This window comes from Trichechus manatus, unplaced genomic scaffold (assembly GCF_000243295.1).
Source record: "Trichechus manatus latirostris isolate Lorelei unplaced genomic scaffold, TriManLat1.0 scaffold00034, whole genome shotgun sequence".
NCBI lineage: Eukaryota > Metazoa > Chordata > Mammalia > Sirenia > Trichechidae > Trichechus > Trichechus manatus.
In genome coordinates, this window is record NW_004443970.1 from 10528155 (window position 1) to 10541478 (window position 13324).

The 13324-nt window shown below is 41.0% G+C and overlaps 1 protein-coding gene across 2 annotated transcripts in view; it reads left to right on the top strand.

The window, feature by feature from the left end:
* Positions 1-13324, top strand: part of PPARGC1A (PPARG coactivator 1 alpha) — an 804378-nt gene that overhangs the window by 246197 nt on the left and 544857 nt on the right. The window contains exon 2 of one of the 2 annotated variants that reach the window (XM_004375139.2): positions 2658-2722. The exons of the other annotated variant lie outside the window; for it this stretch is intronic. Coding sequence (XP_004375196.1) covers positions 2705-2722 — 18 coding nt within the window. The 5' untranslated portion in view covers positions 2658-2704. The remainder of the gene's footprint in view (positions 1-2657; positions 2723-13324) is intronic. 2 annotated transcript variants of the gene reach the window in all.

Here is a 13324-nt window from a genome sequence, read left to right on the forward strand (position 1 = left end):
AAAAAAGTATGTCGTAGGGGAGGCAAGGAACCATATATAGAAGAGGTATATGTGATTGTGACAGCATCACCAAGCTGTTGAAAACATACCACGTCTCTGCCCTGCAGAATTAACCTGTGTCGGGGACTCACTATTAACCTAATATCTGCTTTTGGATTCTGTCCAGTCCTGTTAGTGATTCCCGGGTTGATTGCTCTGTTACTCTTGAATGTTAATTGCTTCCAAATCTCTTTGGATGTTCAGATTGCTTGGGGGAAAAGAAAATCTGACTGGAGAAGGTACGAGTTTTATTAATGTGCAAATAAACAAGAAATCTGTTTAGAGACCCGAATGGAGTGTCTGTGACTGAAGATGCCATAAAAAGCTGATGTGGCATCTTTCTTTGCGTGTCTGTCATATGTTGGTGGTGTGATAGCTCAGGTGGGGAGGAGACAGGTTTTCAGTGCTATCTGGGGTATTTGTCCAAAATTGGTATGCTTGTACATAGAGTTAGATAATCAAATCCTTCCCTCTGGGATTCCTACTTGCTTAGTATGAAATGATGACCTTGCTGCCTTTGAGATATGCTTATACTTAGATAGTGCTATTAAGTCAGATGGTGCAAAAATATGAATATAATTTGGCCTATCACTTACGGGCTTGTCTTCATAGTTTCTGTACTAGAAGGAAACTTGACAGTGATCTTCTTAAACTTGCTTATTTTACCATTGGGGAACAAAGGCCCCGGAGGCTGAAAAGTTCAAGGTCACAGAGCAGCTCACCGCAGAGCTGGATGGGGAACAAGGGCCCCTAATTCTAGACCCAGGGCTAGAACAATGAAGAGGAGGGAGAATGATGAAAACTGGTGTTTATTATGTATTCCAGAAACATCTTGCCGAGTGTTTGTGGAATTTTTTTTTTAAGGTGGGAAAATCTCTTACTCGCCAATATTGAAATCCATTTATTAGTAATTATACCGGTATCCCAGCGAGAGTGAAAGGAGATACCGGAGAAAAGCAGACACCCTTTCTCCTGTATGTGTCAGTGTGGCAATTCATCCATTTAACTAGTATTTATGGACTGGCTCAACTCTGGGATTTAGCAGTGAATATGAAAAGTCCCTGCTCTTATGGAGCTTACATTCTAGTGGGTGGACATAGAAAAACAAATAAAGAGACAGATGATATAAAGTCAGGTTATATTAAGCCTGGGAGTCCCTGGGTGGTACAAATGATTAACGTGCTCAGCTGTTAACCAAAGATTGGAGGTTTGAGTCCACCCAGTGGCACTTCGGAAGAAAGTCTTAGTAATCTAATTCCAAAACATCAGCCATTGAAAACCCTATGGAGCACAGTTCTACTTTGACACACATGGGGTCGCCATGAGTTGGTATTGACTTAATGGCAGCTGTTTGGTATGGTAAGTCTTGAGAAGAAGAGAAAGATCAATATGGGGACAGAGGATGGTGGGTTTTAGCTCTTTTAGATAGGAGATCAGAGGAGACCTCACGGAGGAGGAATTTGAGCAGAGATTTGACGGAAATGATGAAGTAAGCCATGGAAATATCTGCAGGAAGAATGTCCCAAGCAAAGGGAATGACTGGAGGGACAAAGACACTGAGGTGGGAATATGGTTGGGTATTTGAAGAATAGCAAAGAGTTCCATGTGGCTGGAGAGGTGAGGAAGGGGGAGACAGTGGGAGACCATGACCCTCGAATGATGGGCTTTAGAAAGGTTCTGCAGCAGACATTTCTAAGGAGACCCATTTTTTAGAAGTTCTATAATCAGAAATAGCATATGGCTCATGAACAGAACCCAAACTCATCTTTGTTGAGAATATTCCCCGAAGGTGCCATCCTTCTGGAATTGTGTCCACGTCTCCTCAGGAGAGCCCAGGAACCATCAGATCTCCCCAGATTGTTTTAGACTGGAGAGGCTGTCACTGTACTAGAATCACTGAGACATGGGGTTATAAATTTCTTGATGGTAAGACCTGTGTCAGACACATCTTCGTGTCCTCCAAGAAACCACATGCAGTGCGAAACTTACACATCATAAGTACTCAATAAATATTGATTATTTGTTCAATGTATGAAGAAATGGCCTGGGAGTGGTAGAAGAGATGGGGTGTCTTAGAAAGGGTTGTTAAAAATACAATCTTCTATAAATGTTGTTAGCAAGATTTCTTATGAAGCATTCTGACCTCTTTGGAATTTTTAAAAATACAAGTCCATGTGCTGAAATGTGAGCATAAGTCCATAATAAACAGAACAGTAGTAATATTATTGCCAGGCCAGATTATAGTTGAGTGGCTGTATTTGGTCTCATATTTTCTCCATGTCTTAAACTGGATATGGGATGTTTTTCCAAACTTTTCTCTGGTCTTAAAGGGATATCGGTGGCTCTTAAAACTGAGGGGTTGCATTTATCACTGCCTTACTTTGGGTAAAATGTGTTTTATATGTGAGAGTGTGGTTAAAATGACATGAGAAATATCAGTCCCCAAGGGAAAAATGGGTGGCCAAGTTGCCAAGTGAGTGAGGAGACCGGAGCTGTGTGTCTTGTTCTCCCATTGCTAATTTTCTCATCATAACAGACTAATAATTGATTCCCCTATTGCACTTCAACATCCCCATCTGCAAAGTGGGGGTAACACAAACTTACCCTCTTCCTTTCAGGTTTTTTGCGAAAATCAGTGAACTTATATTGGTAAAATTGGAGCCTCATGGATGAAGGGTACTTTGTAAGTATAACACATTATTGTCATTTTATATTCTATTACTCCAAAGTGCAAATACCAGATGTCTGCTCTTCCCATATTAGGAAATCAGCAACATCAAGTTTCACACCCAGAGAGTGATAATCTGATATCCTTTGAGGAATCTTATATTTCTGAACTCTCTAATGTTTTGTCAGTATGTTGAAGGTAGGATATCCCTCCTACCCCCAAATCCAGACAATGTTTACTAGATAATTTGGAAGAATATATGTCTGCATGTTGTGTAAAAATGTTGCTATAAACCCTGGATATAAATGCAAGGTGTCTTTATTTCTCTTCCCCCACCTCTTTCTCCCTTTCTTCTTGAATTGTATTTAACTGTGTTTTGAGCAGTCAGTTTGCGTCTCATAGAAAAGGTTGGTTTCAGGCAGAGACTGAAGGTTTCACTGCTATGAACAATGTTTTGTTAACGATGAAACTAGATTAGACATCCCTTGGCCAATTTGCTAAGTGTTGTGTTTCCAGACTTGGGGCAGGGGCGAGGTGGGGGGAGAAGGAGGCCAACCAGAATGATGTGCTAAGCGTGGAACCCCCCTCCCTGACCATATGACAGTCCAGGTGACTTGAGAGTTGCCAGCTACCCATGGAAGGGCCAAAGGCTGCAAGCCATAAAACCAAAGAACAGGCTGAAACTGCACAATCCCAAAGTAGCTGCTTTTAACTGCTTATTTTCCCTGTTTTGCTGGCCCTGGCATTGTGTGTATAGCCATGATGGGTCAGTTACATACCCAGTGCTTAATCAATGGTTCTTTTTTTTTTTTAAATGTTGACCGTAGGTCCTTTAAAGGCTCCTAAAATAGAGAAGTTTCAAAAGGGTTGTGATTGCTTGTTGAAGACCATTTTAGTCAGTAACCCTGAGATTCGTGGGCTGTAGAATCTTAGGTCTAGAAGACCCCTTACGTATCTCATCTAGTCCTGTTCCTTGGCCAATTCTAAGGATTCCATCTGACGAGTATCCGAGAACTTCTAGAGGCCAAGAGCCTACTACGTTAAGAGGCAACTCTTTTCCAGTTACAGCGTTCTTAAGTTGAAGTCAAACCCACCCTCTATGTAAGTTCCACCCTTGGGTCCTAATTTTACTATTCACCCCCACAAAGGACAAGTCTTCCTCCTGCAAAGTGATGCCCTTTCAAATATTTGAGGGCACCTTTGAGGTCCCCCAAAAGTAGCCTCCTTTTCAAATTACGTTTCCTCAACAACCAGAGCTTGTATGGCATGACTTCCAAACTCTTTACCCCCCCTGGAAAGGTTCTCATTTGTCTATATCTTTCTTAATAAGCAGCACTGAGAATCTCCCTTCTCCAGACCCCATCCCACATCTCAGAGTCAAGAGAGCTAACCAAAGGTGTGGAAGACCATGACCTCAGAAGAAGTCATCTGGAACTACGTGTGCGCATGGATTGGTTTGAGTAACGAGACAGCAAAGCCCACATCCCCCCTGTGAGGTGCAGATGATTGACAGGGAGAAAGTTGTTTTGGTTACTAATACAATCTGCTTGCCTCCTGTAGACGCAGCGGTAGCCTACTAATTCGTTAGAAGTGAATTAAGGTTGTTTACCGATGTTTGAAAGTAACTGTCAGATTAAAAAAAAAGTTCGTACTAAATGAGACCACTCACCTACTTCGGAGTTGCTGTTTATTTTAAGCTGAGCACATAAATAATATATTGAGATACGTAGGGTGATTTTAAGCATTAGAACACGAAGCCTCCTGTTTACTAACTGTCATTGGGCTGAAGAGAATTTAAACAGCTCTGAACCTTTTTGTCTGTGAATGCAAGGCATGAAATTAACTTTCATTTCATAGTTAGCAGAAATCATGATTAGGCAGTCTTGTTGATATGTCTCCTGCTTATCTGGATCTCTTTTGCTATGCAAGACAGGCTTTGGCAACAGAAAGCTTCCCATGTCTCACTTGAAGCAAGATCCCCCTCCTCCCCGCCCCAAATATGCAGGGACCTGTCTGGGCCACTGAGTCAATTTGTTCTGGAAAGAGAGAGAAGTGTCGAGAGGATACTAGAGTAGGTTCCAGGGATTCTAGTCCTGCCTGCCGGTAACCCTCCCTGAAGCTCACTTTCTTCACCTGTAGAATGGACATAATAGCATCGACTCCACTACTTCCCAGGAAGATGGTGAGACCCCAATGGAGTGATTGCTGTGAAATGACTTTCAAAGGTTTCAGGTGTCATATCTGGGCAGGACAAGATGATAATAGCTAATGCTATTAAGGTTGTGTTCTAAGTGCTTTACGTGTATGAACCCATTTCATCCGCCTAACAACCCTATGGGATTGGTACTATTATTATCTCAATTTTACTGCTACAAAAAATGAAGCATGGGGAAGCATTGTCTTACAACTAAACATAACAAAGCTGGGATTCAAACACCAGGCAATTGGGGTCCAGAGTTTACATTCTGAAATATTACTTATTTGCGAGAAAGGATGAGATTTTTCTACATAATGAGTGTGCCTCTTGGTCATGCACAGATAAATGAAACTATTCCTAAAACCCTGTACCAAATTTAGGTTGAGAAAAATGCAATAACGTCTTCTCCTCTAGTGATTATCAGTGAGGCGGATTCCCAATGGGTTGGGAAATAGCGGACTGTATGGATTAATTATGTTTTATGTGTAAAGATCCAGGTGATTTGTAGATGAGAAGCCCTAAGTGAAAAGACCTATTACTCGTAATGCTTTCTGAAACAAGAAATTTGATTCACTTTTTGTTCCTGTAAACTCGAAAGTGTGATAGCCTATTTTGGAGTGGAGGGAGAGTGTTAGAGAATGAACAGAAAATGTATGGAATGTTTAATTTTGCATGATTACATTTCGTATTTGTGGAAGTAACTGAGGCAAATAGAAGTGCATAATAACATCACAGCATACTTATTTGAGATGTTTTGATGGAGTACTCTGGGTTTTACAGTCTGATATACAAACCCTTTGGGATAAATCCTTATTAAGCAAATGAATAAAAGTATACTTGTGTGCGCATCATTGAAAATATGTAATTTGTATAACAGCTTTTTAAATTTATAGGTACAGTATATTTATGTGAATTTCAAAGGGAAAAGAGCTGAAAGAGATTAATGAAAACAAAGATGGCATGAATTTGCAGACGTTTTTCCCCCGAAATATACTCAGCCTGTACAAGGGTCATACTTATAAGTTGGAGCGGCAAAGCGTGGGGGTCTGATCTGCTCTGGATTTCTGAATGAGACGATCCAAAAATAGGATCATTTCCATAATCCCAGAAAAATGGATGGACTCGTAAGAAGTAATTAGCTGAAGGAAAGAACACATTCTGCACTTCCCAGTTGCAAAAATCTTTCCAATGGCTGCTGTGCCTTAGCGCTTGTTCATACAATAAGATAATTGCATAATTAAATACACTATGGAATTTCAATAATGGGAAATTTTGTTTTCTCATCACAATGTGCAACTTGCTGATGTTGAAAAGCCTCGCCGTGTTTTACGGAGGCCAGATCATTCTTTCACATCATCACGTCCTCTGCAGCAGGCTGCGGCTCCTCTTTCGGATCTGAGACACTTCCCTTTCAGGTTATTTTTAGCTGGTTATATTTAGACAAGGTGAAATTAAGCAGGAAGTCCCCTAAAGTCTGACTTGCTTACCCGGACTGTTGGAGTCTAGAATCATTCTGTTAAAAACGTCCCTGGTGTCCTCTAGGTCTTTCTATTTAACTGGTGAAAAGCAAGCTGAAGATGAGTGCTGTTTAGACTTGGGGGGCTCCTCTTTGGGTAGTAATTGTGACATAGCTTAGTGGAGTCTCCAAGAGGGTCAAGAGCTGGGTTCCTTAGATTCAACTCTGGCGTGGCCTCTTATGTGCTGTGTGATGTGGGGGGAAGTACTTAATCACTCCTGTTTTCTTATCTGTAAAATGATTCTCATCTCAGGATTGGTGAGGCTTAAATGAGTTAATAATACATGTAAAAACCAAAAAGCTAGTTGCCATCAAGTTGATTCTGACTCATGGCGACCCCATGTATGTCAGAATAGAACTGTGCTCCGTAGCGTTTTCAATGATTTTTTGGAAGTAGATCACCAGGCCTTTCTTTGGGGGCACCTGTGAGTGGTTAAAAGCAAGTGCCTTAACTGTTTGCTCCACCGAGACTCTTAATACATGTAAAGAGCTTAGAAAATACCTGGCAGTTTTTAAGCACCCAGTAAATGTTAGCTCAGTGGTGCAAACAGTTAATGTGTATGGATGCTAACCAAAAGGTTAGAGGTTTGAGTACACCCAGGGGCACCTGGGAAGAAAGGGCTGGTGATCTACTTCTGAAAAATCAGCATTGAAAGCCGTATAGAGCACAGTTATGCTCTGACATACATGGGGTCGCCATGAGTCAGGATCGACTTGGTGGTAACTTTTTAAAATATTTTAAATGTTAGCCAGTATTATACATTTCATATTCATCTGAGCTGTGGCAAACCTTTGAGTAAGAACAATTAAGTAGATTTATGGTTTCGTCTTTCCAGAACTATATACTGAATACCTTATGTACTACTGTCTTGGGTCCAAGGAAACAAAGATGAATAATACCCATTCCTTGCCCTGGAATAGTTCAATCAAATTGAGAAAAAAGACATGTAAATAGATGATGATGATGACAATGATGATGATGATGATGATAAAAATAATAGTACTAGGGTTGTGTTTGGCAGATAGTAGGACATTTTATCAGGGACTTCTCTGTCATCATAGTGTCCTCAGCACCTAATGCATAGATGAATAAATGACAGGAATTAGTCTTAAGGTTATTTTGTTTGAGAGTCAAACTAAATAGGAAAGAGAAGGGGTCTAGTACGGAGTAGTCATATAGCTGGGACTCAATACATGTTTGAAGAATAAATGAATGAATGCACGCATGTATAAAATTGACCTTAAACTTCTTCTCTTTAGGAGCCAAAGGGTTTACAGTCAGCTTGAGAAAGCACATGAATTTGCTGTTTTTGAGTACTATATCGGGACTAGGGTGAGGCAAGTGAGGCATCTAGGGCACACAATTTAAGGAGGCACTCAGCACCCTAGGATTGAGTGCCTCCTTAAATTTTGTGCCCTAGATGCCTCACTTGCCTTACCCTAATCCACGTCTTTTTTCTTATAATTCATTTTGTTTTGTTGTTTTTGAGACTATCCACAGCAGAACATACACCAATTCAACAGTTTCTACATGAACAATTCCGTGACACTGATTACATTCTTCCAGTTGTGCAACCATTCTTACGTTTTCTAAGTTGTTCCTCCTCCATTAACATAAACTCACTGCCCCCGAAGTTTCCTATCTAATCTTTTGAGTTGTTGTCAGTTTGATCCCATAAAGATAGGTCTTAAAAGAGCACAATATTCAAGGCAGACATTCTTTACTAGTTAAGCTAAACTACTGTTTGGTTTTAAGAAGACTTCAGGGATTTGGTTTTTTGATTTGGAGGTTCAGCACCATAGTTTCATGGGACATCGCAGTTAATTGGCCTAATAACATGATTAGGGCTCCTGTTCTACCCCCTAGTTTGTTGCATAGTCCCTGGGGTCTTAATAGCTTGCCAGCGGTCATCCTAGGCACAACAATTGGTCTCTATTCGCCTGGAGCAACAGAGGAAAAAGGAGAGTCAGGACTAGAAGGAGGAAATGGAATGTGTGGCTCATTGCATCTATGAACACTTGCCTCTTTTGCCATGAGACTAGAAGAACTGGATGGTGCCTGGCTACCATTACTGAAAATTTTGATCAAAGAGTCTATAGAAGCAACCACCTGATCAAAAGGTGGAAAATGCCAAACAGGATTTCAAATGCTCATGGAATCTAGTCTTTCTAGAGACCTGGAGGCTAGATGAACCGCCAAAACTATTACCCTGAGATAATCTTCAAACCTTAAACCAAAAATATCCCATGAAGTCTTTTGAATACATTCGTCTTACATGTATGACTATGCTTTGTTTGTGCATATATTTGAACATTTTCTTCAGCTTTTTATTTTGAAAAATTTTCAAACTACACAAAAATGGAAAGACTAGAACAAGACATACCTTTTCCCTGTGTACCTTTTACCTATATTCATCAGTTATTAACACTTTATGACATTTGCCTTATTCTTCTCTATATATCTGACTTTGAAGCTTGTTCTAATCTACCATTGAGATCATATTGTACTCTCCATACGACATCCCCCCATCCCTGCCTCCAGTGCATTGTGTATTTCTAAATTATAAATTTTGGAAGAGAAGGCCAAACAGTACGTTAAAAGAACTTTGCTTAAATTTTTTTTTTTCAAGTTTAAGAACTGTTGCTTGGACCTTACATGTAGACTATTGCCGTACTAGCTTATGTAGACTTCAGCCAATAGAAAATGATGAAAATCTTAAAGGTTGCAAAGTTTTTCTGAGTGCTCTGACATTCTCTGTCAGAGTGGAGAGATTTGTTGGAAAGGCAAATTCCCTTGACCATTTTTTTTTTTTTGAGAACCTTTCAAAAGTAGATGGTTGTCCAGTTACTAATAAAATGACAATAACATTTTCTAGGTTAAAAATAGTCAGTGTAAGAGGTGATTTTGCAGATATACTGTAGAGGCTATATTATAAAGTTGGTGATATGCTCTCAGTTAAAGAGGACTACACATTTGATCTTGGACTATCTGACACACTTACATGGGGAAAAAAAGTTTTTCTGATAATCTTCAATATTTCTAAAAGTAAGGTATCTATGACCATAAAATGTGGCAAGACGTACCTGAAGATTGCATTCTTTCATTTCAATGTCTTTGAAATGCTCTTTGTTGGAAGCCTAGGGAATTGGTGGAGAGGCCTCAGGGCCACCATCAGTGGTGGTGATGGACAGGGAATGTGGAATGACCAGCACTGGAAATCCAAGCCCCTCATTCCATGTTTCATCAGAGCAGTTCTGATATTTTGTGTTTTATATTGGGCATCTGACTAAGATTTGGAGCCTTGGGTAGTGCAAATGGTTAATGTCCTCATCTGCTAAATGAAAGGTTGGAGGTTCAAGTCCACTTTGAGGTGGCTCAGAAGAAAGGCCTGATGATCTACTTCTGAAAAATCAGCCATTGAAAAGCCTATGGAGCACAGTTCTACTCTGACACACATGGAGTCGCCATGAGTTGGAATTGACTCAACAGCAAATTTTTTATTTTTCAGCTTAAGATTCAGTTTTCAACAAAGCGTTCTAAAGCTAAAAAGGGATAATTTGGAGACCATGGCATGAGTGGGTAGAAGAAGAAATAGGAAGAAATTCATCCAGCAATGTGAGTTGGCAGTGAGAAATGACAGCTGCCAACTTGAGGCATGGGAGAGGTCAGAAAAAACCATGGCGAGCAGACACAAGAACTAAAAAACCGTAGGAGTCTGGGAGTATTAAGCAGGTTCAAATGCCCATACATATCCTAAGGCAGTGATTCTTAAACTTGAATGATTCCTGGTCCCTCACCCAGAGATTCTGATTCTGTAGATCTGAGGAAGCGCCAAGGACCCTGAGTTTTTAATGGTCACCACATAGCCCACAGAGGTAAATTGCTCTAAAGTCGTGTTTATATCCTTGTTATAGTATCTGGTGTTGATAAAGATGAGTAGGGTTGAGAGGAAAATGTTAAATTCAGTCCACTATAAAGTCCAGTTGCCACTGAGCTGACTCTGAGTGTGTGTCAGAGCAGAAACGTGCTCCATAAGGTTTTCAAAGACTATTTTTTCAAAAGCACATCAACAGACCTTTCTTCTGAGGCGCGTTGGATGGACTCAAACCGCCAGCCTTTTGGTAAGCAACCAAGTGTATTAACCATTTGCACCACCCAAGCACTCTGTCCAGTATAACGTAACTCTTTTAAAATTCAGGGAAGTTTTAGAATGATTTCCTTTCAAAATGCTTAAAAAATAAAAGGATATCCTGAATAATAGGGATAAAAGACAAACAAATTGATACTTGTATTATAAATTGAAGTTTACTAAGACCAATGGGAGAGATACACACAAAAACCACTAAAGAAATAGAGCTCACATCTAGCTGAATTCTTAGAAGGTTCTTGGAAGAGGGGATTTCATGGTGGGGACCTCAGGACTTAATGAGATAAGTGTAGACTGTGGAGTCAAATGAACCTGGGTTTGAATCTTGACTCTGCTACTTCCTAGTTGGAGGACCCAATGAAAATTACCTAATTTCTTAAGGACAGAGTAAGAAAGATTAAATTAGATGACATGTGCAAATTACTGAGCATGAAAGCAAAAAACCCAAACCTGTTGTCTTCTAATTGAATTCTGACTCATAGTGACCCTATAGGACAGAGTAGAACTGCCCCCGTAGGGTTTCCAAGGCTGTAATCTTTACGGGAGCAGACTGCCACACCTTTCTCCCATGGAGCAGCTGGAAAAAATCCTGAAAGTAGTTCCCAGATGACTTTGACCTGGGACATTTGACTTGCAGCAGTGAAAGATAGAGTTAGTGGCAAGGATAGATAGGGGCTACTGGGGAGACTGTTGTCTCCAAATCATTTTTGTGTAAGACAACAACAAATCCTTCAAGATCAGGGGAAGAAGCCAAGTAGGTTCAGCCAGGGTGGGAGGCTCCAGGAAAGGAAGGCCTTCTAGCTTGGGGAGTTCACTCCAACCCCCTTGTAGTTCCATTGGGAAGCAGGGAAAAATCTGCCCTTGACCCTGAATGTCTGCTAAGTGTTTGGACTTGGACCTAGGCTATTCTGCAGTTTTTAATTTCTCTTCCTCTTTCTCTTCCCCCAGTTTCCCCTTTTCCTCTCTTCTTCCTCTCTTTTTTCTCCTCCTGCTCCTTCTTCTTCTTCCCCTTCTCCTTCTTTCCTTTGTGTGTGATGATGGCTTTCAATGAAGCTATGCCCCAGGAATGCAAATGCCTAATGCTATTCAATAGGAAAAAGAGTTTAACACTGTCTATGGCATTTTAGGGAGCCCTGGTGGCATAGTAGTTAAGCATTCTGCTGCTAACCAAAAGGTCAGAAGTTCAAATCCACCAGCCACTCCTTGGAAACCCTATGGGGCAGTTCTGCTCTGTCCTATAGGGTTATTATGAGTCGAAATCGACTCCATGGCAATGGGTTTGGTTTTTTCCTGGAAGTGCAGTGGTTAAGCACTAGGCTGCTAACCGAAAGGTTGGTAGTTTAAACCCACCAGCAGCTCCATGGGAGAAAGATGTGGCAGTCTGCTTCCACAAAGATTTACAGCAGTGGAAACTTTAAAGGGCAGTTCTACTCTGTACTGTAGGGTCACTATGAGTTGGAAGGGACTCAATGGCAATGGGTTTAGTCTTTGTTTTTTACAATGTTTTCACTTACCTTCAGCTTTCCAGGATGGCACCTGTGCCTGCCCCTGTCTCTTTCTTCTGGTCAGAAAAATCTAGAAATCCAGATAATCCTAAACAAATCTATGCTTAGGCTTTTATATTGGCAGCAAATTTACCATCCTAGAAACCTCTTTGAAGCTAATATTAAAATGGGTTTGCCTTCCTTGAGCAAATGAGCTCAGAAATTATTCTATAAATTGCAGGAAACCAGAGTATAATAGCCACTGTAGGTAAGGGATGGTGGAGTAACTTCTTAGTCCCCCAAAGCTAGGGATGGGGTGCCTGCACCTTGGAGTCTAGATCTGCAGTGCATGGCTGATGTGACAGTGGGTTCTCATATCTTCAGACAACTTGTCTTCTTCTCCAGTCCTGCTCATGTCTTCTGTCTTATCCTGTGAACTGTAGTCCCAAAGAGTTAATGCTTTTGGCTGCTAACCGAAAGGTTGGAGGTTCGAGTCCACCTAGAGGTGCCTTGACAGAGAGGCCTGGTGATCTACTTCCAAAAAATCAGCTATTGAAAACCATATGGAGCACAGTTCTACCCTGACACTCATGGGTCACCATGAGTCAGAGTCGACTCGACGGCAGCTCGTTATCCTGAGCGCTAGCATCACAATCCGTTCTTCTTCCTGCTGTAACCTCACCATCTAGTGCTCTCCTTGGCGTAATGGATACATTCAATAAAGCAACATTAGCTCATTGCTTAATGAATGCTATAAGTAATCCAGTATTTTTTGATTCAGATTATGTTTTAACAACTATTTACTGAGCACTTACTATGTGACAGGAACTGTGCTACCCGAATTTCGTACTATGATTCTCCCAACAGCCCTGTTCATCTGTTGACAATGGGGGAACTGAGGCTTAAGGAGAAGAAATGACTTAACCAAGGTCACACACTCTTGGCTCTACACAGTTCAAGTTCAGATGGCCCGATTTTCAAGCTCCGTTTTCTATTGGCTTTCTGCTGATCCCCCCTGCCTTACAAACACTGAGTTTCCCACTCCCTATTAAACTGGAGGAGCCCTGGTGGCACAGTGGTTAAGTGTTTGGCTGCTAACCAAAAGGTTGGCAGTTTGAATCCACCTTGGAAACCCTATGGGGCGGTTCTCCTCTGTCCTGTGAGTCGGGATTGACTAGACAGCAACGGGTTTGGTTTTTGGTTTATTAAACCAGAGTTTCCTCACAACTTGCTTCCCAGGATCTCAATAATCAACCTGCAAGTAGAAGGGGC